The sequence below is a fragment of the Mus caroli genome, chromosome 1, assembly GCF_900094665.2.
Source record: "Mus caroli chromosome 1, CAROLI_EIJ_v1.1, whole genome shotgun sequence".
Classification (NCBI taxonomy): domain Eukaryota; kingdom Metazoa; phylum Chordata; class Mammalia; order Rodentia; family Muridae; genus Mus; species Mus caroli.
Window position 1 is genome coordinate 182,828,300 of NC_034570.1, and position 25,187 is coordinate 182,853,486.

Consider the following 25,187-nt stretch of genomic DNA (forward strand, 5'->3'; position numbering starts at 1 on the left):
TAGGGAATCAAAGCTTTAGAGCCCCCCCCCTAAGTCCTCTGATGTAAGGATATGTCCCCCTCATCTTGCCTGGGCCATCTGCACTCGATCATAAGCCCTTTGGAAGCCCGCAAAGGGCTGAAGCCTCTGCCTCAGGCGCTGTGATTATCTTGTTATATCGAACACTGTACACGGTGCAGCCAGCTGTGACAGTTGTCTCGAGTCAATGCCTTTTGCACAAAAAGAAAAGAGCTGGAGTAGCTGTGACCACTGTGCGGAGTCTGAAAGTCTCACTTTCTGGGTAAGTGCCTCCCTACCTTACACTGGGATCACTCCACACTGTGGGCTGCAAAGGAGATACTGAAAACTGCCAACATAGAAGCTGGGAGAGGACGAGGGTGGGGGATGGAGGTGGGGAAACTGCGGTCAGGATGTAAAGTGAAACGATTAATCAATTAATTTTGTAAAATGTGATAGCTCTTGGGAGGTGAAGGCAAAGATTAAGAATTCAAGGTCAAGGTCAGCCCGGAAATGGAAGGGCGGGTTGAAGACAGGACCAGGAATACAGAGCTGTCCTCACTAGTCAGGGCTAGAGACCTGTCAGGAAATACAACTATTCACATGTAAAAGGGGAACAAGTGAGGACATGCGATCCAGCTGACGGTGATCCCACTGTCACATCTGAGAGTAGGTTAGTTCCTGAAAAAATAATGATGGCAGTATTGTAACCCACTCAACGAAAGGTGAAGCCATGTGTATAAATTAAACACAAAGCATGGCCAGGCATGGTGGCTTCAAGCCCGTGTTTCCAGCACTCCAAGGGCAAGGAGACTGCCATGAGTTCCAGGCCAGCCTGTGGTGAACACTCTTATCTTTAAAAACAAAACAACAACAAAACGAACAAAAGAAAGAAAGAGAGAAAAAACTAAAGAGAATAAAGTAGAAGCTGAATTTTCACTTTAGACTGGAAGTTGGTCAAACCCTGTCTCAGACAGGCAGTCGGTCAGGAGACAGCAATGCAATGCAAGCCAAGTGGCCTAACGGGGCCCAGTGAGGTCGCAGCCCCACCTAAGGAACATCTGACAGACTTCCTGGCCTCAGTGCCAAGGTCAAGACAGAGTAGAGGGCACTGCACGTGTGATGGGAGCCTACAGTCCTGCCCGTGTCCTCTCGCTGTCTAGACCAAAGCCAAACACCCGTGAGGTTGGCAGTCAACTCTGCAGCAGCTCAGGCTCAGGCCTGCACCTTCCTGTCGGCTGAAGCTGCCTTCTGTTGAGTTGAAGCAAGGGTCACCTGTGAGGGTTCTTATTTGCAATAGTGTTGTTTTTATAATAGAGTTTAAAATAATGCTTCTTAATTTAAAAGTATTGACTTTTCATTTTCACCTGTTACACAATTCAAAAACCAACTTGGTGCTGAGGACAGAATCAACCTTGGGTCCCAAATGGTGTTACTTGAACTGTAGAAATAAATGCTGCTTTATACAACATGACTGGTAAATGTATGTCTTAGCTACTAAAACACGAGGAAGAATCTAAAAGGATCAGTGAATAAATGTACTCTTCTAGGTTGGAGCACAATTTTTTTTTTGGAAGTTTGGCTAGAAAAGTAAAGTGCCAAGACTGGGACATAGCCCGGGACGCCTGCTCTCAGCCAGGCCCATGGGCAATAACAGCAAATGCTTTAAGAAAAATAGACAGGCAAGTCAGAGAATCTTCCCTAAGTAAAAATTGAAACCAAGGGGCTGGAGCGATGGCTCAATAGGTTAGCATACTACTCTTTCAGAGTACCTGGGCTCAATTCCCAGCACTCACATGATAACTCACGCCTGCTTGCAACTCATTTTAGGGGATCCAAAACTCTCACACAGACATAAACGCAGGCCAAACACCAATACACATAAAATAAAAATTAAATTAAAAATGTAAAATCTTAATTGAGAAGTCATAGCTTACAAAGTGTGGCAAGCACAAGCGTCAGTTTCTGAGAGTAGCAGGCCTTTGACTGCTCTTGGCCCTGACAGCTGTGGTGACCCACACTGGTCACTCTGCACTGCACACTGCACTTTCCAGTGACACAGGACTGCAGACTGCCTGGAGCCCGTTCCTGGGGCAGTGAACAGATCAAGTCTATGAGGTCCAACAATGTAGTCTGTTCCCCTCTGCACTCATTTTTCTCCGGTGACGAAGAGGTGGACATTCTTTGGAGACTGCAGCATCTGTGCCGCCCGCTCAACACCAACCACAGCCGCCAGCCTCTGGGCATCATACTTGGAATACAGCACAGTGCACGTCCATGTGGCCTCCTCTCCTCTGCTGGTGGCTCTCAGCATATTACAGACCTCACTGTAGAAGTGAGGGTACGTTGGCAGTTCGTAGAATATTAGGTTCCTGATGCCTTTTATTGTGTACCTGTGAGAGAGGAAGGGGGCATGAAGAAGCAGCAGGAGCTGTACATGTACAGGCACAGGGTTCAACATGTCAGTGGCTTCACAGACACTTGGCGCTACATGTCTGGGTGAGGGTATGAGCACAAACCACGGACAGAAAGTTACCCCAGAATTAGACGGTTTATTTTTGTGACAACGAAACTGAATTCCTGATGCTGAGTTTACGATAATGATAACAGAAATTTGTATTTATTTAAAAATTTTTTGGAAGAATTTGCTGACCTGGAACTTGATAATAGATTAGGCTGGCCTCAAAACTCACAGGAAACCATCTGCCTCTACCTCCTCTTGAGTGCTGGTATTAAAGATTGCACCATGATGCCCAACCCAATTTTTAAACTTGATATTTACTTTATCATCATTATTTCTTTGGGGGTGGGGGCAGAATCTCATGACAGAGCCCTGGTTGGCCTGGAATTTGTAGTGTAAACCAGGCTGGCCTCAACCAGGTGAGCTACAACATCTGATTCTTTTAAAACAAATATTTTCTCTCTCTCTCTCTCAATCTCTCTCTCTCTCTCTCTGTGTGTGTGTGTGTACACGCAGGCATACACACCACGGGAGTCAGTTAGTTGTCTTGTTTTCACCACAGGAGACGCAGATGCCTTTACTGGCTGGGCTATCTCACCAGTCCTATATTTCTTTAGAGACAAGGTCTTAGTACGTAGCTGGCCTTAAACTCATTATGAAACCAAGGGTAACAAGGACTCACAATAATCCATCCACCTTAGCCTGCCAGAATGGTGGGAGTTACAGCTGTATGTCACCACCTGGCATTCTGCATGGGCTGAAGGAAAGAGAAGACAGCAGACCAGAACTAAAAAAGCTCAGAGGAGGATCGATAGCTTCTCGGGGAAGGAACTGTCCACTGAGCCTGGTAACCCGAGCTCCATCCTGAGTTCAATCCCCGGTGTCTACAAACCAAGAGAACTGATCCATAAAGTCGGCTTCTGATTGACACCTGGGTGTGTGTGCCAAATAAAGATTAAAAAAAAAAAATCTGCCAGAAAAAATGATGCACTGAACAATTTAATGTTCCCTTCATCATCAGGCATGAGGTCATCAACAGAGATGAGATCAGAGCCAGGACATAAAATAAACAGCACCCATGCCAAGAGCACCTGCTGGTCCTTTCTCATTACCTTATAAGATCCTGCCTGAGGCTCCATTCCGCATCAGGACAGAGCAGTTAGTTTCAGTAGCTCACAGATCCCCACCCCATTCCCTTCAGCATTGTGGGATTCAGGTGCAGAGTGCAGATACTCACTAACAGCTGGAGGAAGGTCAAAGGTCCCCCTGGGACCCAGCAACAGACGTGCTGACAAGGCTCTGAACTTCCTGTTAGAATGTCTGGTACACAGATGGTGGTACACTTACAATGGGAACTCTACCTCATTTACAGATGACATCTTTCCTTTATCTCACAACTCACCCTGGTCTCTCTGGAGACCTGCCATGATATAATTTGCTTTAAAAAATGTGTGTGTATATGTGTGTGAGAGAGTGTACATATATGTACTGTGTGTGGAAGCCTATAGAAGTCAGAAGAGGAAACTGGATCAGCTAGAACTGAAATTATAGGTGGGTGTGGCCATCATGTGGGTGCTGGGAATCAAATCCCATGCTCTTATACCCAATGAACCATCTTTTCTAGCCCCTGTTCACCTTTTTAGAATCCCCTTCCAACACTGAAGAATCTATAGTGACCGGAAGGACACTGCCCTAACAGGATAGTGAGACGAACACCCAGCCATAGTGGTGATGCTCACCTGTGATGTCAGCACTTGGGTGATGAAGTAGGAGGGTCAGAAGAACAGTCTCAGTTACAGAGAGAGCTTGAAGCGAGCCTGTGCTACATGGGCTCCTGCCTTAAATACTAAACCAAACAACCCCACAAAAAATTACCACCACTACCAAAATCCTACCAAGTCCCACTTTGGCGTGATTGCTGGTGCTCAGAAATGATGCAATATTCACATAGAACCTACATACTCTGTCCTGAGAGACCAGTGCACCCAGAAAATACATCAGCACCTCAGACATCAAGCTAAGCCTTCTAACTGCTACAGGAATTTGTTTGAATCCTGTGGTAGGTGGAAGGTCGCTATGGCAACTAGCAAATCCAGACAAGACTGAAACAGCCACCCACACTACTGGTGATCAGACCAGGTGCATATGACCATAAGGACCAGTCGCCTCAGAGTGTGCGCAACTGAAACCACAAGGAACACAGAAAAGCAAGAAAAAGACCCTGTCACTGTGTGTGTGTGTGTCTGAGTTACTCAAAGCCTCCTGCATACCAGCCCTTGATTGGAGGGGTGGGGGCTGTGGAGAAGATGCAAAAGGGCAAGGTTAAAATATGTATATACTTTTAGCTGTAGGCAGCCTTTATGATAAGTTTTCCTTTCAAAATCCATTGTAAAGCAACAAGTAGGTTGGTATATCATCAGAATACATGCATACGGATGTGTTTACAGAACTGTGCACACAGGACAAACTGGTTTCAGCATCCCTCTAATGTGCCTAAGACCACAGATGCTCAGTTCTGTCATAGGCAGCATTTATACAGAACCTGATACTTGCTTAACACAGTGTCAGTGCTACATGGAGAGTTATTAAACGATGGCTAAGAGCACTCACTGCTCTTCCAGAGAACCCAAGTTTGGTTCCCAGGACTCAAATGGCATTCACAACTGTCCACGACTCCCGTTTTATGGATTCTGACACCCTCTAGTGGCAGCAGGGATACACATATGCACACTCATGCACATGAAATAAAGTTTTTAAAAACTGTATTGTTTAGGGAACAATGACAAGACAAAAGTCTGCATTTCAGTACTGATACACATCTTCTTTCAATATATGGTTGGTTAAATCTGAGAATACAGAACCCACAGATATGAAGGGTACCCCATAACTGCAAAAACTGAAAAACAAAGAAAACTATATGCTCACTAAAAGGAAATGAGGTCTGTTTCATAACTAAACAACCAAACGGTTATACACTGCAAATACTATATAGAACATATACTAACTCATCAGAAACTCTTTTACAATGAGGGCACCTACCAGACCTACCTAGTGTCCATCACTTCTAGAATCTGGACTCACACAAGTGCAGGAAGGACCAGCCCCATCCCAGTAGCCATGCTGAATGAATGCTACAGCCTACGTCAAGTTTACAACCTGTCCAAAGCTTAGAATCTGCACCACTGCAGCAATGGGCAGCAAGAGTACAATGAGGCATCCTGGAAGAGAAGTCACGAGCAAACACGCACCCAGCTCTAAGACGCCTTCATTCTTCTGCTTTCATTCTCAACCCTGCCCACCATCGTGTTGGACACTACTATAGCAAACAGAGCCAGCCCAGCAACCTAAGGCACCTCAATCCTGTAACACACAGCTAGTAAGGAGGAGAAAAAGGCCAGTTTTAGAGTGTGTTTGGCACAAATAAAGTGAAGGCCTTTATTTGTCCTTGAAGGGCTCACTGCATTCCACCCCTGGGGTGCAGACCCTCTCCACTTGGACCTGCTGCTGCCTGCTCCACTCTGGAACTCTCTTCCTTCACCAGCACTTGTAACAAATCTATCTTTACTTTTGCTTTTCTGTCTTTTTTAGCTCTGTCTGAAGACTTGTCTGAGACATGAAGAATCTAGACATGGAGTCACAGAACCCTAAGACCCTGTCTAATAACACACACACTCTCTAATGCCAGGCTGAGCTCAGTGGAAGAGAGCCTGCCCAGCACATGCCAGGCTCTGGGTTCCATCTCTAGCATATGCCTTTTGGTGTTTCTGTCTTTCAGGTTAAATACAAAACTGGATCCAAAGAAATTACAGACCAAAATGTTCATCATGTCCTTGGTAACTTGCCTGTTTGTTTGTTTTGTTATGTTTAGGGACAAGGTTTCTCTGTGTAGCTCTGGCTGTTCTGCAACCCACTCTGTAGACCAGGCTAGCTTCAAACTCAGAGATTCGACTGCATCTGCCTCCCTGAGTCCTGTGATTAAAGGTGAGTTTTATATGCTCAAGTTCATTGTCTGCATGTATGCATGTAGACTAGCAGAAGGCACTGGGCTGTGAGCTGCCAGGTGGGTGCTAGAAATTGAACTCAGGACCTCTGGAGGAGCGACCAGTGCTCTTAATCACTGAGCCATCTCTCGAGCCCTCAGAAACCTTGAGGTCATTAACCATGGCAGAGATGTGTACACTGCTCCACTGTGTACTGTAGCCCATCTTTACCCTGAGAAACACCTGTGAGCCTGGCAAGCCTGCAGCACAGGCTGAGACTTGTCTTTACACCGTGCTTTAGACTTGGCCGGAATGTGCACAGTGCTGCACAGGGACTGTGTTGACTCCAGAAGGCTCCTTTCACACATGCCCTCTCCTTGAAAAGCTGCTGCGACACTTGAAAGCAGTGCCTGGCTCAGTTTAAAAACTTGAAATGGCTACAATCACAAAATCTCCAGCCGTGCAGACAGCGTGCTTCCATTTGCTAGAATGATAGAAAGCCAAGACCTTCAGTAAGTGAAACTCCACTGTAAATGGAAACAACTCTCTGACTCAATGAAGCAGCAGCAGGTACTCATGAGCTCCCTGGACAAGCAGCCCAGGATGCCAAGAATGAAGCCAGAAACAAACCTAATTATTTTCCAGCAATTTATTACATGTAATGCTACATCTTTGTGTAACACTAAAATATTTTAAAAGTTGCCATGCCTAATCTGCTGAGCCCAGGCAGGCTGCTAGGATTCCTCCTTCATCATCCAGGAAAACGCACACATTTGGGAAACACCACTCTGATACCAGCATAAATGAAAAGGGCCACATGGTCATGGTGCATGGCTCAATGTCCCTCAAGAGCTTGGCGGGCTTTGTGTGCCTGGCTGATCCTTATTGGTATATATTATGGCAATTTAATAAGGCAGAAATATCAGCCAAGTGTGGAGGTGTGTGTCTGTAATCTCAGCAACCAGGAGGTAGAAGCAGGAGGATCAGTTTAAGGCCAGCCTTGGCTAAATAGTTTGAGATTTTCTTGGATTAAATAAAACTGTGTCTCAACAAAATGAAATAAAAACAACAAAATAAAAACAGGAAAGTCAAAATCCCACCATAAGAAACTGGAAAGAGGGATTTGGACTCAATTTCCTTATCTGTAGTACATCATTAGAGAGGTTTGCATCTGGCTGCAGGACACCTGATAGGGACTTGGGGCACATAAAGTTCAACTATCTAGAAAACTGGGAGTTAGTTCTCTCCTTCTACCATGTGGGTCTTGGGAATTGAGCTCAGACCATAGCCATCTAGCAGATTCAGGAAGCTATTATTAACTAACAAGCAAATTAGGATTTTAAAAGCAATAGCAAAAAGTAGCCAAGATGTTCTGTTAAAGACCTAGCAGTATATCTAAGCACCCATTGAAAAACTAAAATGTATTCAACCCTGAGTCCCTTGAGATTTTTCCACTACTATTATCAAGGGGTAAGACAGAGCTTTCCAGGGTAAGACAGACAGCCACTGGACACGCTTCCTCAGGGATGCAACCAATACTCAGCCTCCACCTCCCCAAGCTCTCCTGTGCTGATCCTGTTCTGCTCTTCAAGCGTTCACTGGCTTCTGTGAGGTGTTGGGACCACAGCTGCATTCCAGACCACACAGGGCTCAAGCTTTGGTTTCTAACCTTCCCAACAATGCCCAACCAACGAACCACCCACCCACTAACCCACAATACAACCCCTGTGGCTTTTCCACAGAGCAGAAGCAAGGGACACATGTACAGCCCCACAGAGCCTGCCCAGGTCCTTCAGTGGGTGGAGCCTAGACTGTACCTTTTGTAGAAATGGAAGCGTTCTGTGAGGAGCAGAAACTGCTTCTCTCCTTGCAGAAAGAAGTGTCGAGCCCTGGAGATCCCAGACTTCTGCGTATACTCGCAGATGTGTGTGAAGTTCAGCTCTTCTTTCTTGAAGTAATTTCGGAGACGCACAAAGTCAAAGTAGGAGGGGACATAGATGAGTGTGTGAGACATGACAGCATCCCGGTACTGAGGCAAAATCTTGTTTATGAAAAAGTGAAACCTGATTAGGAAAGGCCAAGGACAAGGTTAACATCTACAGCTGAACTCACAGTAGGGCAGCAACAGTGTGGGTCAGCAAGGCATAGCCCAAGAGATGCCTTGAGGCCAAAGACAGCTTCTTTCCAAAGACTCTCTAAGGATAAAACTGATAAACACATAGGAAATGAAGTGCTAACAGTTAAGTGTAAAGGCAGACTGGGTTCCATGTATGCCAGAGAACACACCCGCCCCTCATTCACTCAGCGGCAAATAAGCCTTGCCTAAGACATGATTAAGCACATGCCCAAAGAGGGCACATGTGGGGAACCAGACAATCTGCTCTTCTCTGAAGAGCTTATAATTAGGTCAAATGGTATGGATTATTCCATAGGCCACAGCAGCAATGGTGTGATTTTGCCGTGTCCCAACCTTGCTTCTAGCTGTAATATGAAGACCAAGCCTCAGTTTCTACCTGGCTTGATTCCTTCTCTGTCAAGGGCCTGGCTGAGTTCAGTTTGGGGACCTAAATTGATAATCAGTAATCACTCAGAGTCCAGTGTTAAATACGCATCCCAAACCAGGTCTCTAGATGAGGCTCTGTGGGTGTGGGTAGCGTTACCTGGCATCGATCACTGAAGATAGGTCTTGTGCTTCCATTCTCTGGAAGACGTGAGGGAGCTGCACCAACACATGACTGATGGAGCCCGTCATGGGGACATTCCTCACAGCCACCTGCCAGGAGGTAAGAACTTCAGGAGGCAGGCATCCTTTGTTGATCACATGCCATTAATTCTGGCACTTCATGACCCAACCTAGTCTACGCTTCAGGACAATTTGAGGACACAGGACTCACCTGGCCTTGAGCATTGATGCAGTGCTTGTTGAACACAGAGTTGATCTGGGCATCCTGCAGGGCACCAAAGAGCAGTGTCTGTCGGTAGTACTTGGACCAATTATTGAGGCTCCACATGCGGACTCTCGAGAAGTCCACCCCGTGGGAGTCCAAGGGCAGCAGGTTCATGTGGTTCATCAAATGCTTGGAGCAAAATACCAGCACATTAATGACTGCAGAGCACCCATAAACACCAGCACATTAGTGACTGCAGAGCACCCATAAACACCAACACATTAGTGACTGCTGAGCACCCATAAACACCAGCATATTAGTGACTGACTACAGAGCACCTGTAAACATTATAACCCATCATCCCCGTACCCCATGAGGTGTGTGTTAGCATCTTCCAAATGACAGGAGAAAGGTAAGGCTCAGATGGTGACCTGCTCAAGGTCAGCTGGACACTCTAGTAAGACTATTAGCACAAACTGGTCATCCCCAGGCCCTTCCGAAGAACACAGAATTCCTTTACAGGGAATTTTCAGAACTAGGCATAGTGGGGCACTCTGAAACTCCAGCAGTCTGGAGGATGTGAGGCCAGGATGGGCTATATAATGAGCTTGAGACCAGCTTAGGCTGCAGAGTGACACTGTCTCAAAGACCACAAGAACTACTGAAGGAACCAGTGGGAGGGAGGAGAGAGGACAGACTGGGTAAACACAGCAAATATGACACACAGGCCTGAGAGGGTCACAGAAAACCCCTCACTTTACACATTAACAGAGAAAAACCAGTAACAAAATACACAGTGTAAAGAAACATGGCTCATGTAAAAAAGGGAATCGTGAAATGCGACTGGTTACTTTGGGGGCTGCTGTCCCAGACTTGGACAAAAAAGGGAAGCCACATGGGAAGCAGAACCTCTGCCCTTCAATGACTGAATCTCAAAATACCAGTGACAGGGATGGTCTAGCGACAGATTTTTGCCCACCATGCCCAAGACCCTATGTTCAATTCCCAGCATAGCAAACAACAAAAAAACTACAACAATACCACTAGCGGCTAAGAGCTCTGCCTCAAATTAAAGAATATGCTATCACCCATCAACAGACCTTTTCTGGGTTTTCTTTCTTGGGACAGGGTCTTGCTGTGTAAACTCCACCTGGCCTGGAATCCTGTAGTCCAGTCTGGCCATGACCTTACTGTAATCCGGCTCCAGCTCCTGCACCTCAGGCTTACAGGTGTGAGCTGCCACACCTGGCTTGCCTTATTCATTTCAGCTGCATTTTAACACACTGTAGGACACACTCCAAGGGTCACAACTGCTACAGATTCATTTTCACTTTGTAAGTATCAACTGTTGTTGATGTACCCAAACTTCCTGTAAAACTCTTAAGTCTTTAGGTGGAAGCAGAGGTGAGCTATCATCTGTCTTAGAAGAATCATAGCTCTGAGATAAGAATAGTTCCACAGTCTACAAAACTAGAGCTTGAGAAGAAACACTTCCCAGGAAACAAGGTCCATGTAGGAAATGCTAGTCAGGGCTGAGAGAGTGCCCGTTGTTCTTTCAGAGGGCCTATGCTCTATTTCTAGAACCCATACTGAGTGGCTCCTTTCTAGGGGGTCATATGCCTTCTTCTGGAACACACACACACAACATACAAACTAGCAAATAAAACTTCTAAATTTCTAAAAAGACAGAGGCTGGAGAGATGGCTCAGTGGTTAAAGAGCACTGACTGCTCTTCCAAAGATCCTGAATTCAAATCCCAGCAACCACATGGTGGCTCACAACCACCTGTAATGAGATCTGATGCCCTCTTCTGGTGTGTCTGAAGACAGCTACAATGTACTCACATATAATAAATAAACCTTTGGATCTGAGGAAGCAGTGACTGAGTGAGTGGAGTTGACCGCAGCAAGCAGGGCCGACTGGAGTGAGCAGGGTAGACCAGAGCAAGCAGAGATCCTAAATTTAATTCCCAACAACCACATGAAGGCTCACAACAATTTATACAGCTACAGTGTACTCACATATATAAAATAAATAAATCTTGAAAAAAAAAAAAACCTAAAACAAAAAACCCTCCGGGCAGTGGTGGCGCACACCTTTAATCCCAGCACTTGGGAGGCAGAAGCAGGCGCATTTCTGAGTTCGAAGCCAACCTCGTCTACAGAGTGAGTTCCAGGACAGCCAGGGTTGCACAGAGAAACCCTATCTTGAAAACAACAAACAAACAAACAAACAAACAAATCAAGAACTTCCCAACCAACAAGAAATATTATGCAGATGGGTACAGGTGCATATCTATAAAACCAGCACTCCATTCCACATGCTGAAGCAGGAAAATAGGGTTTAAGGACAGCCTGGGCTACATAGCAAGCCCTTGCCCCTTTCCAAAAGGACACTTTATGCCATCTTTTCCCATCTTGACTGAGAACCATGTGAGGGCTTGTCTCCAAACAGGTTCGGGTTGAGGATTTCCATCCACCCACCTAACTATCCTTACTAGAAAGAGACCTTTGAAGAGGGAGAACTCTTTTGGGAAAATTTGAAAACAGTGAAGAATTTCCCCTCTCTGGTAGTTTAACAATTGACTGTCCTGTTGGTAGAAGAGGAACAGAAGAATTTCACAAACTGGAAGATATAGAGTGACTTTCTACTTCCAAACCAAGGGGGTGGGCCATCCCTGAGACACAGCTGTGCTCTCAGCAGGCTGGCTTGATTAGATATGTGCCACAAAAGCTGTTTTAGACTTAAACCATCCAACATGTACTGAGCAAGGGCACTGTTCCTCCAGAGGGAAACCCAGAATTACCAAGACGTGTTCCCAGTTCTGCATCAGGTAAATGTCAGCCTGGTCAATGATGAGCAGCTCAATGGAAGACAGGAAGTCAAAATCTCTCTTCTTCTCTCCTTCACCACCAATGATGGTCCTCAAGCCCAGGGGGGAGGCAATGAGGATGTCGGAGGAGTAAAACGGGGCATAGAGACGGATGCTCCTCTGAAGTATTGCCACTCCTGAAAAACAGCATTTGTCAACTCCCTTGCCAGCCATCAGTGCTGTCACCAGTGTGTAGCCTAGGCTGGACTCTCTTCAACATACAAACTTGCAGCTTCTAATCCCCAGGTTCTTACCCATGCTCAGTATATGTTTGAAAATAAGGCCCAATATAAGCAATGAACACTTTCCCAAGAACTTAAACAGATAGGTAAAGGAGGCTGAAAGAGGCAAGCACAGACATGAAAGCTGGGTGCGTGCCAAAGTTGGGTGGGCACTCTACAGAAGGATGGAGACCCAGCCTTACCCACAGCCTCCTCCAACTCTCTGAGAAACCCAGAGATTGCCTAATGTGCACCAGCCGCGACCAAACCATTTCCACAAGTCCTTTCTACATGAGCATGGAGTCTCCACCCACGAATCAAGGCAGGAGGCCTCAAAATCACACAACTCTGATAAGACTGAACCAGGGGCCCCTCCAGCTTGACAGGAGCCATTACCAATCCTGAAGTGGTCATCAATATTGCCCACGAACACAGCTTCGTAATCCTCAGGCCTCTTCAGGTTGGGAGGTCTCTCCTCAGGATCGGATCCATACTCCCCCTGAAACCGCTTTTTATTGCTTACAATGATTTTCTTCTTGCTGTCCCCTTCAAGGAGGCTGATGAAGAGCTGGACCACCCGAAGGGCAGCTTCCCGGAAGGGCACCACTATAAGTACCTGTGGGAGGCAATGGCAGGACAGAGGTAAGTATCTGGACAAAATACCTGGCTCAGTACCAACAGCCAAGTTCCTGAATTCACACCGACCCATCCTATAAACTTTTAGCCCCAGGGCTCTATGGGAGACATTTCTCAAGCAAAATCTGGAAATACCTTTCAGTATAAGGAATGCCCATAGTAGCCGAGGAAGCTCAAGGACAGAAATATATTAAGGTCTTTGACAAATATACAGTGTAGTGGTTTGAATGAGAACGGCTCCTATAGGCGTATACATTTGAATGAGACTGTCTCCTATAGGCCTATACATTTGAACGCTTGGTCCCCAGCTGGGCGCTGTTTGGGAAGGATTAGGAGGTGCAGACTTGTGGAGGCTGTGTCTCACGGACGGTGGGCTCAGAAGACTTCCAACATGCTGCTTGTGCCTCTTTCAGGCTTACTTGTGGTTCAAGACGTGAGCTTTTAGTGTTCCTGCCACCATCTCTCTTTTACCCTCAGACTCTGCCCCTCTGAGATAGTAAGTCCAATTAAATGCTTTTTTTTATATGTTGCCTTAGTCATGATGTTTTGTCACACCAATAAAAAGACAGTAAGAAAAAAAATAGAAAAGGATTAACAAACCATTATTATTATTATTATTTTAAGTATATTCTCTAGAATAGTTTTTTAATCCAGTGATGACAAATTTCTGAACTGGAAAATCAGGACTCAATTTCTCAAGCCTCATTAAAATGCTTAAAGACGGTTTATAAAAGATGAGTCAGTGTTTTAGAGCACTTATTGCTTCTGCAAAGGATCAGAATTTGGCTCCCCTCATTCACAGTCATCCTACTTCCAGTCCCATGGGATCTGACTTTCATAGGTACAAGGCATGCACGTGGTACATATACATACATGGCATGCAAGTGGTACATATACATACATGCTGGCAAAACACTCATACAGTAGAATTATAAATCTAAAAGTAAACGTATAAAGGTTCTGCTGAACAGAAAATCAGAAGATGGTTAATAAAGAGCTAATTTCTAACTACCCGTTATTCTTGTGCAAATAACAGACTCAATGGCATGACCCTAGCCTAACCATTAGATTCCAATCATAAACCTGACTCTCATCTAGAGTACACACAGAGACAGACAGTCTCAACTGTTAGACACACGCATCTGAGGTAGCCTCCTAGAAATGCAATCAGCTGGTCAAAGAAGTAAGTAATTGCCCTGGATGCCAGACCACGATTTTAAGAGGCTGGATTGCTGTCCTGGTGGTGACACTAAGTAAGTGTCCACACTTTGTCACCCCAGCTATCAAAGTGTAAGAGCCACGTTAATATTCACAGCCACCCCCAAATCCTGTTGAATTCAACAGAAGTCTGAAAACATGACCTTCTGCAGAGACAGGTGAGGCAAGTGTGAGAACAAGGCCTGGTCCTCAGCATCATGAAAAATGTGCACAGAATTAAATCCACTCCTTTCCTACTGGAACTTCAAATGTGCCAGAGGTCACACTAGAACGCACAAGTAAATACAACCTTTACTTTAAGCAGCAGGAAGCTTACAACAAAACAGAGATCTCTGGTTTGAAGGTTTCTGTATATGTGACTTGGTGGAAAGCCCGATTCTAGCCCGCCTCTGCTACTCTTTCCTCTGTTCACTTTAGCAGGGCCTTCTAGGAATCTGAGTTCATAGAAGTTACTGCATAGATATAATGACCGGATAGAAAACTTCACTGGGTTCTAGTGAGCCAAGTCACCAGGAAGAGATCATCAGCATTGAGGTGCTTATGTGTGCTTGGGGTTCAGCCCTGAGAGCATCTGAAGCCCCTTTCACTGCCCTGCACTGCCTGGCTCACTCAGCTGCTCACCGAGGATTCACTAACTAGTCGGCTGTCAACACACTCACCACTCAGCAGTGCCTCATGGCCTTCTCAACAGCAAAGCTCTCCTGCTGCCACTCACCTTAGGCCTGGTGAGCCCTTGGTCCCTGAAGTCATCATCTTCACCCACCCCAAGTTTCTGGCTCCGGCGCCTACTGTTGTTAGCCAGCACCTGAGCATTGGCTTTGAGGACATGGTTTATGGCATGCAGGCAGTACACATGGCGGACTTCTTCTCCATTCTTCAGGGCAGACCTCTCAGGGTAGAACAGGTCCCGGTAAGAATTCATAATTAAGAACAGCTCTTTCTGGAGCGGGGTAAAAGAGCCATTTGATTTTTGAGGTCCAGATAGAAATTGGCTATTGGTTTTTGCCCAGGTGGAATCTAGAGGCTTCTGAAGATGAAGTGACTTTAGGTCAATATCCTTTGGAGGTTTAAATGTTTCCATCCTCTGGAACTTTGATGAAAAGACAAGATGTCCCAGGACTGGCCACTATGGGCAAACAGATCAAGAGAGCTAAGTAAGACATGAGTAACAACAACAACACACGACATTCAGAGTAACTGATGACTCACAGATCATCCCCTTCTCTCACGCGGAGGCAAGAGGGTCCAGACAACAGTTACACAAGCAGTGGGCAGCTTGGAGCCTGACTTCATACCTGAGTGCTGTCTCTAGTGTTTCCCTCACTGTTCCAAGGAACATGTCTCAGGAGAGTCAAAATTACTTTAGAATTGTTCAAATAACGGCAGCAACGTGATCCATCACAAGAGTGTGTCTGTCTTGGAATTGATCCATCCTCTCCCTTCCTCTCTCCCCACTGCTTTCTCTCCCAGAGACGTACCCAGCAGGACTCAAGGGATACTACTTTGTGAAGTGAATGTTTAGAAAATTTTCACTGTAAAAAAATTGCCAATCTAGAATTAGAGTAACTTTGGCAGTAAAGGAAATGAGGCACAGAAGCTGAGCAGCCTGGCGACTCTCCAGAGAACTGTGCTCAATGAAGCAGCTCACCTCAGAGGTCCCACCCTGGTGACTCCACTTACTCAGCAGTGAACTGACAAGCTCCCAGAAACAGAAAGGAGCTCAGGAGTTATGAGGCTAGGAATGAGGAGTGTAAAAGTGGGGATGGTGAAAAGGAACAGAGCCAGGGATAATGCCACACACCTTTAATGTCAGTGCTGGGGAGGTAGAGGCAGGCAGATCTCTTGTGATTTTGAGACCAGCCAGGACTACCTAGTGAGACCCTGCTAGTGGGGCCACACAGTGCTGTAGAGTCCCACAACTTGACTGTGCTGGTAGGAACAGGACTGTATAACAAGACAACCCTGTACAGAATATCTGAGTCTAGATGCAATGCCATAGGAACAGAGTACTTAGCCTAGCATGCAGCAACAAATGGCATCTTTGTCCATTCTCTGGTCTCAATACTATGCTGTACTCTGCTACATGGTACCAAGGGCAAAACTGGCATAAGGTACAAGGGACATCTCTGACTGACTTCTTACACCCAAACATGTATCTGCAATTACTTCAAATGAACACCTAGATCCTAACACCTGGGAGTCTGGGGCAAAAGGACTGACACAAGCTCAATGTCTGTCAAAGTGAAACTCATTGTGAACAATTAACAATGTGCCAGTACAGTAAGCCAAAGACAGCCGTTTCTGTGGGGCTCTCTCCTGTGCCCGGGAACCGAGCAGTACGTACTTTCAGTTGCTGGGTAGCTGGAGGGCTGGAAGCAGCAGCTTGAATTTCCTTCTCTTTCAGTTCTTTGTTGACATGTTGTTGAAACGGATCTAATTCAGAACACAGTGATCAGCACAGTGAGCAATGGTGGGGCTTTCTAGTCTCCTCAGAGTGGCAGGCTCATCTCTCGTCACCTGGAAAGTGACAAGTCCATCTCTGGTCTCTGTTGAGACTGACCTGCTGATCTTCCCAGTGTTGACTCCTCACCCTTCAGTCCAGCACTGGTCCCCATCCTCCAGCATCACACCCTCATCTGAGGAGCTGAGCACTGGAAGCACATACTCATCACATGACATCTCAGCCCAAAGTTCAGCCTTTGACCACTGCACCTAAACCCACCTCTTCAGTGATTTCTGAACATAGCCCTAAATTCTGCGTAGGAGCCTTTCCTTTGCACCAAAAGTCCTCTCTTTTCACATTCAGCTGTGCAGTGCTATTCCTTTACAGAAAGTGCTCCACAGGGGAAGGCTAAAGCCAGTTCTCTGTGGACAGTCACAGCTCTTTTAGCCCCACCATGTGTCTGTCGTACATCCAAACAAGCCAGCACACATTCCTGTCTTATCTGGTAGATGGCAAGATTCCCGAGAGCAGGCTCCATGCACTCTGCACAGCAAGACACACTAATAATTCTCAGTATTCACCTGAACTAGAAATGACACAAATGTTACCCCTTGCATGCACATGACCCTCAGCTCTGTGATGCCCATGTAGTCTGCTGCACTCGGGTGATCCCCAGGCCCACCTCTGTGCTCTCTCACTGAGTAGCAGCAAAGTGAAGTAGGCAACTTGCTCAAGGATCCAAATGGCACACACCTGCAGAAAATGCCCAAGACTACAAAAGCAACACCATCAAGGACGCCTTGGCCAACCCATCTGCACAACCCACGTGCAGAGGCTTCAAAAAAGCCAGCCGGCTTCCTGCTTTTGTCCAGGCTCCCACACTGTCATGGTTCACAGTTAGGATGTGGTTTCTGCTAAGATTCCACAAATTCTACTTCTCCTCCCACTAAAAGCCAGCAGATCTAACTAGGCCACATAAGGACTCGGCTTCACCCACGCTAAAGTGCAGCTGCAGAAAACTGGGAGAGGCAGAAAAGACTGACACTAGTTTGGCCTTCCCACCGGCACAAACTGATATTACAGAAACTCATGTCCAGCTGGCTGCCATTTGATCACAGGCATGGTGACCATGGAGGGTGGGGGGTGGTGGCTTTGGGGCTCCTCTTAGTAATAAGAACACTCAGACTGGCCATCCCTGGGCCTCACAAACGTGAAAAGGTACTGCTCCAATGAAGAAGCCTGGCCGAGGGGGGAAGAGCACTTTCTCCCTTCTCTTCTCCCTGTTAGGAGGGCAAAGCCTTTCTCAGACTCCAAGTCTAGAGACTTGAGGCCTGGGGCTGCCTCCCCACTTCCCCCTGCAGCATCCTCTCCACACTAACTATTGAAAAGCACAAACACGTGAGAAGCACCTCCTCCAGCCCCCTACGTGATCACCACCCAGCTGTTTCTACTGCCCTGTCAGTCGAGAGCCTAACACAATCAGTGCACAGCCAGCCCTATCCCACTAGAGGGCTGGGGCAGCAGGAGCCCCTCTCACCTTGGGATGTCCTCTGGGAACAACTGCCCCCGCTATCCTCTTCTAGAAAATTGGTTTCCAGGCTGAACAGTGACTCGTGCTTCACATCGGTGAACTCCTCTGAGGATCTCTGTGATACACCAGGTGGCTCTTCACCATCTTTTTCTTTTGAGTTGTCAGCTAGAGACATATCTGAAACAATGAAAAGCATTTTGTGAAATTTATGGGGTATGGTGGAGCTGGGGAAAGCGGGGGGAGGGAGGTCTCAGACCATCCTGGTTAACATAGCAATTTCCCGACAGCTAGGCCTAGAGAGTGAAACTGTTTCAAAAATAATTTACACATAATTAAATGTTGACAAAACCAAACACTGGTGCTCACTGCTTTCATTCATTCATTCATTCATTCATTCATTCATTGAGGTTCTCTGCGTAGCCCTGGCTGTCCTAGAATTCCCTTTGTAGACCAAGCTGGTCTCAAACTTAAGGAGATCAGCCTACCTCTGCCTCCTGAGTCCTGGGATTAAAGGTATACGCCATTATTCTTAACAGTGCTTAAGTAATGCAGTGATGTGACTGTTCAGAATTGAGTCTGATTGCAGACCTGAGTGATGAAGTAAACTTGGTAACTAAGCTGGGCTTCAGGCCTAGAGCATGATTCAACTTTACTCGGGATATTAGTAGATTAAATTTATGCTCCAGCCGGGCGTGGTGGTGCACGCCTTTAATCCCAGCACTTAGGAGGCAGAGGCAGGCGGATTTCTGAGTTCGAGGCCAGCCTGGTCTACAGAGCGAGTTCCAGGAGAGCCAGGGCAATACAGAGAAACCCTGTCTCGAAAAACCAAAAAAAAAAAAAAAAATGCTCCAAATGGTGGATTTCCAGGCAGGAAGTCAAGTGACTATTTGATCTTTTGAGTCGGGGTCTTCTCTGGCTTAGTATTTTAGCTGACTCACTATTAGCTCAGGATGACCTTGAGCTTCTGATCCTCCCATCTCTAGCTCCTGTATGTTAGGTGCTGCGGAGGGAACTCGGGGCTCTGTACATCCTAGGCAGACACTACCTGCTGAGCTATCTCCTGGCCTTCCTCATGGGGTGGCTCCTCCCATTGTAGGAGGCATGGAGTTAACACACAGGAGGCAGTTCTGGCCTAAGGGGAAGACTTCCAGCAACCATCTGTGAGCTCTAGCTATAATAGTGGCTCCTCTGGGGGCTCCTGCCTGATCACCTTTAGACTTGGAAGACTGCAGCCCACTGGGTAATCACATGAGCCAATTCCTTAAAATAGATTTCTATCATAATTAGAAGTTACCGTGGAGAATTCTAAAATACCCAGTTCTAGAACTTACTCTAAAATACTGCACCAAGATATAAATGAAAGATGTTGAGAGCAGCCTGAATTATGATAAGAAATAACATGGAACAACTGAAATGTCTGTCAAAGGACTGTTCAATAGTGAGTGTTATACATCCAAGAAACTAATGTGAATCCAGAGTTAGGTTACAGAGGAAAAGGTCCAGTCTAAGGACAGAACTCAGGAGCAAAGCACAGGTAGGAGGCACTAAGTCCAATATCCAGTACTGCAAGACTAGGTCCTGCTTCTACCTTCACCAAGTGGTAGAATTAGAGGCATATACCACCCAGCTGGTTTTATGTATCGCTGGGGATAAACTCGGGGCTGTGTTTATCCTAGGCACACATTTCAACCACTGTGCTATATCCTAATGACCCTTCTCACATTTCTGAGGTAAATAAGACAAATGTTTATAATTAAAACATGCAATAAACAAAACCATTTTCCTCTAAAACTTTAAATGCAAAGAAAACCAGCACTAAGAACCTCCAAACATTTAAAAATTACAGCAGTGTAAGTTTCTGCTTATTTGTTTTTGTTTTTCAAGACAGAGTCTTACTATGTAACTCTGAATGTTCTAAAACTTACTATGGAGACCAGGCTGGCCTTGAATTCAGACATCCTTCTGCCTCTGCCTTTCATGTGCTGAAATTAAAAGTGTGCCACTGTGCCCAGCAAGGCAAAGGATTTTTAGCCCAGTAAAGCTAACTAGGAAAAACACTACATGGCAGGTCTAAGATTTTTTTGTTTTGTTTTGTTTTGTTTTGTTTTTTCAAGACAGGATTTCTCTGTATAGCCCTGGCTGACCTGGAACTCACTTTGTAGACCAGGCTGGCCTCTAACTCAGAAATCCATCTGCCTCTGACTCCTGAGTGCTGGGATTAAAGGCATGCGCCACCACGTCTGGCTTTTTTTTTTTTTTTTTTTTTTTGTGGGGGGGTGGGCAGGTTAAGATTTAACACAGCAAACAACAAAAAAAAAGTATTTGCTGGGCTGAAGAGATGACTCAGCGGTTGTGACTGCTCTTCCAGAGGCCCTGAGTTCAATTCCCAGCATGATGGTTCATAACCAACTGATGCCCTCTTCTGGTATAACTGAAGACAGCTACAGTGTACTCATATATATATATAATACATAAATCTTTAAAAAAAATTTATTTGCCTATCATGCTCAAGGCCCTAGCTAGAATCAAGAAAGAAAGAAAGAAAGAAAGAAAGAAAGAAAGAAAGAAAGAAAGAGGAAAAGAAAGCCAGGCAGTGGTGGTGCATGCCTTTAATCCCAGCACTTGGGAGGCAGAGGTGGGCGAATTTCTGAGTTTGGGGGCAGCCTGGTCTACAGAGTGAGTTCAGGACAGCCAAGGCTATACAGAGAAACACTGTCTCAAAAAAATAAGAAAAAGAAAAAGAAAGAAAAAAGAAAGAATGACTGGGATGTAACTTAGTGGGAAAGTGTGTAGCTGGCATGTATGAAGCCCAGCATCACAGAGGAATGGAGGGAACATGGAGACCATGTTAGGAGGAATGAGGAATGGTAGTGCACACCTTAAATCCCAGTACTCGGGAAGTGAGTTTGAGGCCAGCCTGGCCTATACAGAAAATACCAGGCCACCAGTTAGGGATACATAGTGATACTGTCTCAAAAAAGGAAGTGACTGTAAGAATAACAGGACTGAGATAGTGAGATATAAGTCACCCACATATGTCCAGTAATTAAAAGCAAGAATCTATTAAGAACAATAACATATAAAATAATAAAATAGACACAAGCCAGGCATAGCACTGCACACCTGCAATCCCAGCACTGAGAGGTGGGAGGAGGTAGAAGGTGGATGGAGCAGGAGGATGGTCATGACTGTGGGCCACACAGTGAACTCAAGGCTGGGTTTACAGAATAAGAGCCTGTCTCTAAAAGGCTGTGTGTTTAACCATGTTTCCAGATTTCTATAATGGGCACGTCTAGTCTACAGCGACCGGAATCAGTTCAGTGCCAGCAAAAGGGTAGGCATCTCTGTAGGTCATGGAAGGTACATGTTTGTCAAAGCTCAAACTGCATATAGAAATTAGGTACACTTAGTTATTAGTTAGTTTTTCCTACCCGGATCAGTGGGTTCCAGAACTCTAACTCAAGCTGTCACCTTTTACAGCAGGAGGTTTTACCCAGTGAACCACCTGGTCAGCCCAGGCTGCGTTTATTCTATTTGCATATAAACTTATTCTAATGAGGCAATGAGGCTGATTTAAAAAAAAAAAAAAAAAAGCCAAGCATGGGGGGTGTGTAGAAAGATTCTCTTATGTACAGTATGGAAGCATCACTTGTCAGTAAAAAAATGATGGCCTAGTAAAAAAGGCGGGAAGTAAGAGGTAGGAGTTCTGGGTGAAAGAGAGGAACTCTGGGGAGCTATTCAGGCGAGGGGGATTCCACCAGCGGACTCTGAGGAGTAACTAACCAGCCACATGGCTCACATGTAACAGACTAAAGGGGCAAATAGTTTTGAGCTTGTCGCAGAACAAGCCCAAGCTTATGGTCTAGGCACTTGTTCATAACTCTCAGAGTCGTCATTTGGGATCTGGGGACAGGCGGAAAGCCTTCCTTCACAGGTACACACCTGTATTCCAGGGCAGAAGTAGGATCATAAGCGGAAGGCCAGCCTGGTCTACACAGTAAGACCGTAACTCAAAAGACGAGCTCAGTCTGACATACACAAGACCCTGGATGTGATTCCCAGGCACAGAAGATCACTTAGCGGTGCCTCTGAGCCCTAAGACAGAGTCTCTCTGGGCTCTCAGTCCCAGTACCTCTCAGAGTCACCTTAAGGACCCAGTGAGAGCAGCCTCATCTCCTCTCCAGCTGCTTCATACAAACACATCTACAACATGAACGTTTGTATTTTTATGTCTACCTCCCATCAAACCTGGTCTCTTACTGAAGTGGAACAACCTCTTCAGTGAACTGAGCTGTCACAGTGACCACATAATGTCCCCCTGATACGCCAAGCGGTCTTACAGGAGGTTACAAGTCCCCCAAAGAGTAAGCCAACAGCATTTTCCTGATGAGAGGGTCCTGTGTTCCCATCAGATTCTCAAAACCTAACCCAACCCAACAAGGCTGAATCTCTCCTTTGGAACCACGTGCTCTCACTCAGCCCACACAACACAGAACGAAGAGGACAGGCCAGCCCCAGGCACTTACGTTCCTGTGTCTCAGCAGCCTCCGAGACAGCAGCTTCTCCCACACTGCCATCCTCACTGCCAGCTTCCTCATTCATTTCTGCATCACCTACAGCACTGTCATCTTCCTCTTCTTCCTCCTCTTCCTCCTCCTCGTCCTCTTCCTCTTCCTCAGAAACATTCTTTAATGTGGCAAGCAGTCTGTGGTACCCTGAAACGTGCTCTTGTTCACTCTCTGATTCACTTTCGGAATGTGAAGAATCTGAACTCTCTGGCTAAAGAAAAATGAGAAATTAATATATAATATATAGTTTTTGTTGTCACAATAAAAATAAGAAAGAAAATGTGAGAAACACATATTAGTGGAATTTCCTCAATCACAAAGAAGGAAATTATATCACGTGCAAGGAGATGGATAGAATGGGAGATAAGGAAGTAAAAATAAGTCAGACTAAAGACAAGTAATATTTTCTCTTGCACAAGGAAACTAGATTTAAAAGAAATTAGAAGTCATGAAATCAAAAGGACAAGAATTTGGGAAGAGGAAAGGGATGAGCAGAGATGGAAGACAAACAGTCAAAGGAAGGAAATGAATACGATCAGATAATTTTGACTGGAAAAGACCTTAGGAAACCCGCTACTTTGTATAATGAATATACATTAACTCACAGACAAAACAAAATCCCTATGAGCTTTTCAGCAAATATTACAGTCTCATCTCTTGAACCAAGCCGGGCATGAAACTTACATAAAACAGTTAACCAAGCTATGGTTCTAATTGACATCAGCTGCACGTGGAAAGAAAACTGACTTTTCAAACAAAAATTCAGGTTATGAGCTTTAACTTACATCTCAGACATCAGGTATCATGTTGCATGATGTAAGAGGAGAATTACAAGCAAGTGTCACTGTCTGAGTCTCCGGGCCCCTTGTCCATTTTATACTGCGTGAAGCCTTTCATGCACAAGGAGGCAGCGCTCTGATGAACCCCTTCCACAGAGCTTAAGGCAGTGTCATGGGGTAGTTTCCAACCATAGCCTCTCTCATCACATGGTAATTTCTGCAGCTGTCTCCATCGCTTAAAACCAATTAGGTAGCATTACTAAAATCACAGCTCACACCCAAAACAGAGAAACACGGGGATGCAAACCAAACTTTACGTTTACACCCGATCTTAAAGGTAACAACCTAATTCCAACTACTATAAAGAAAAAAAGCATTACCAGCTGACAAATCTGCGGCTTGGCTTCCTTCTTGGAAACCCTAAAAGAGAAATAGATAACGTTAAACTTTAGCTGCTAGTTCGTAACAATCACGAAAAGGCCTAATGATTCTGCTTTAAATGAATACCAAAAAAAAAAAAAAAAATGTCCAATACATAGGATAATATCCAGTCAGTGTAAAAAATGAAATTCTGCATGCACAAGGGCAGAGATGATCAGAAGACAAACAGGTAACAGACAAGAGAGCTCAATGACATCTCGTAAGAAAGGACAAGTCAGAAACTGGCTTTTAACGACACACCGGAGTTCACCTCTCAGGGTCAACTTTATCTCCGGACCTCGGGTCCTGTTTTTGGAGACCCTCACTCGGCCCTGGCTGGGCTAAGCTGCGATCTCCCGCCTGAGCCCGCGCGTGCTCGGATGACAGGCAGCACGGCCTGCGGTCTCAGCAGGTCCGGGTGCAGAGCGCACCTCCGCAGCCGGGTTCCCGGCCTGCACCGACCCGACCCGGCTCGACCCGGCCGGAACCAGCCCTGCCGGCGGCCCGCGCACCGACCTGTCGTAGAAGGGGTGCTCCTCGCCGAAGTCGCGGAGGTGCTTCTTCTGCTTCTTGGTCATGGTGCTGAGCATCTGGCTGTGGCCCCGGTTCCGGCGTTTGCCCATAGCGGAAACGTCACGCTCGCCACCAACAAACAAACAAAAACAAAACACAAAACACAAGGTTCCCAGTGGCAAGTTATCGCTGTCGCACGTGGGCACGCAGGCTTTACGGCGGAGGCGGGAGCCGTAAGGCAAAGCTGCTTTACGCCCAGAGAGTACGACAGGCGTTACACCCTCCGGTCGCGATACTGCCCCCTGCAGGAGCGCCTCGATCACAAAGGAGTGTGTACGCATGCGTGCTCGGAACAGCAGCTCGGAACTGCAGGGGCTGGCTGGCTTTCCCGGATGGAGTGGCTTGCTTTGTGCTTATCTTTTAGCTTTTTCTTTTTTTTCTTTTTNTTTTTTTTTTTTCCAAAGTTGAGGGGGAAAAGGTTGGTGGTCCTTTTTCCCTCTCCCAGGAGCTAAGAACTGGACCCAGGACCTTGCACTGGTTTTCAAGCACTAAGCGAAATCCACAACCGCGTGGTTCGCTTTGGTATGTCAATGTATGCTAGCAGAAATGGTTGAATGCTACTCAGAAGAATAAGGACCATCGCTTAAGGGTGCCCGCACA

General features: G+C 46.0%; 1 protein-coding gene across 3 annotated transcripts; it reads right to left on the bottom strand.

The window, feature by feature from the left end:
- Positions 1-1,873: 1,873 nt before the first annotated feature.
- On the bottom strand, positions 1,874-24,745 carry Utp25 (UTP25 small subunit processor component). 3 transcript variants are annotated; one of them, XM_021162510.2, is made up of 12 exons: positions 24,531-24,745; positions 23,975-24,014; positions 22,774-23,026; positions 18,254-18,424; positions 16,618-16,706; positions 14,989-15,399; positions 12,816-13,035; positions 12,133-12,335; positions 9,333-9,515; positions 9,099-9,211; positions 8,256-8,501; positions 1,874-2,390 (listed from the first exon to the last, which is right to left on the bottom strand). In XM_021162510.2, exons 1-12 carry the CDS (start codon positions 24,635-24,637, stop codon positions 2,147-2,149), a joined length of 2,280 nt encoding a protein of 759 aa, XP_021018169.1. In that variant the 5' UTR covers positions 24,638-24,745; the 3' UTR covers positions 1,874-2,146. The 3 variants fall into 3 exon arrangements, with proteins under 3 accessions (XP_021018169.1, XP_029336753.1, XP_021018178.1); XM_029480893.1 differs by lacking the exon at positions 24,531-24,745 and adding an exon at positions 24,276-24,331; XM_021162519.2 differs by lacking the exon at positions 1,874-2,390 and having other exon boundaries at positions 8,281-8,479.
- Between the last annotated feature and the right edge of the window lie 442 nt (positions 24,746-25,187).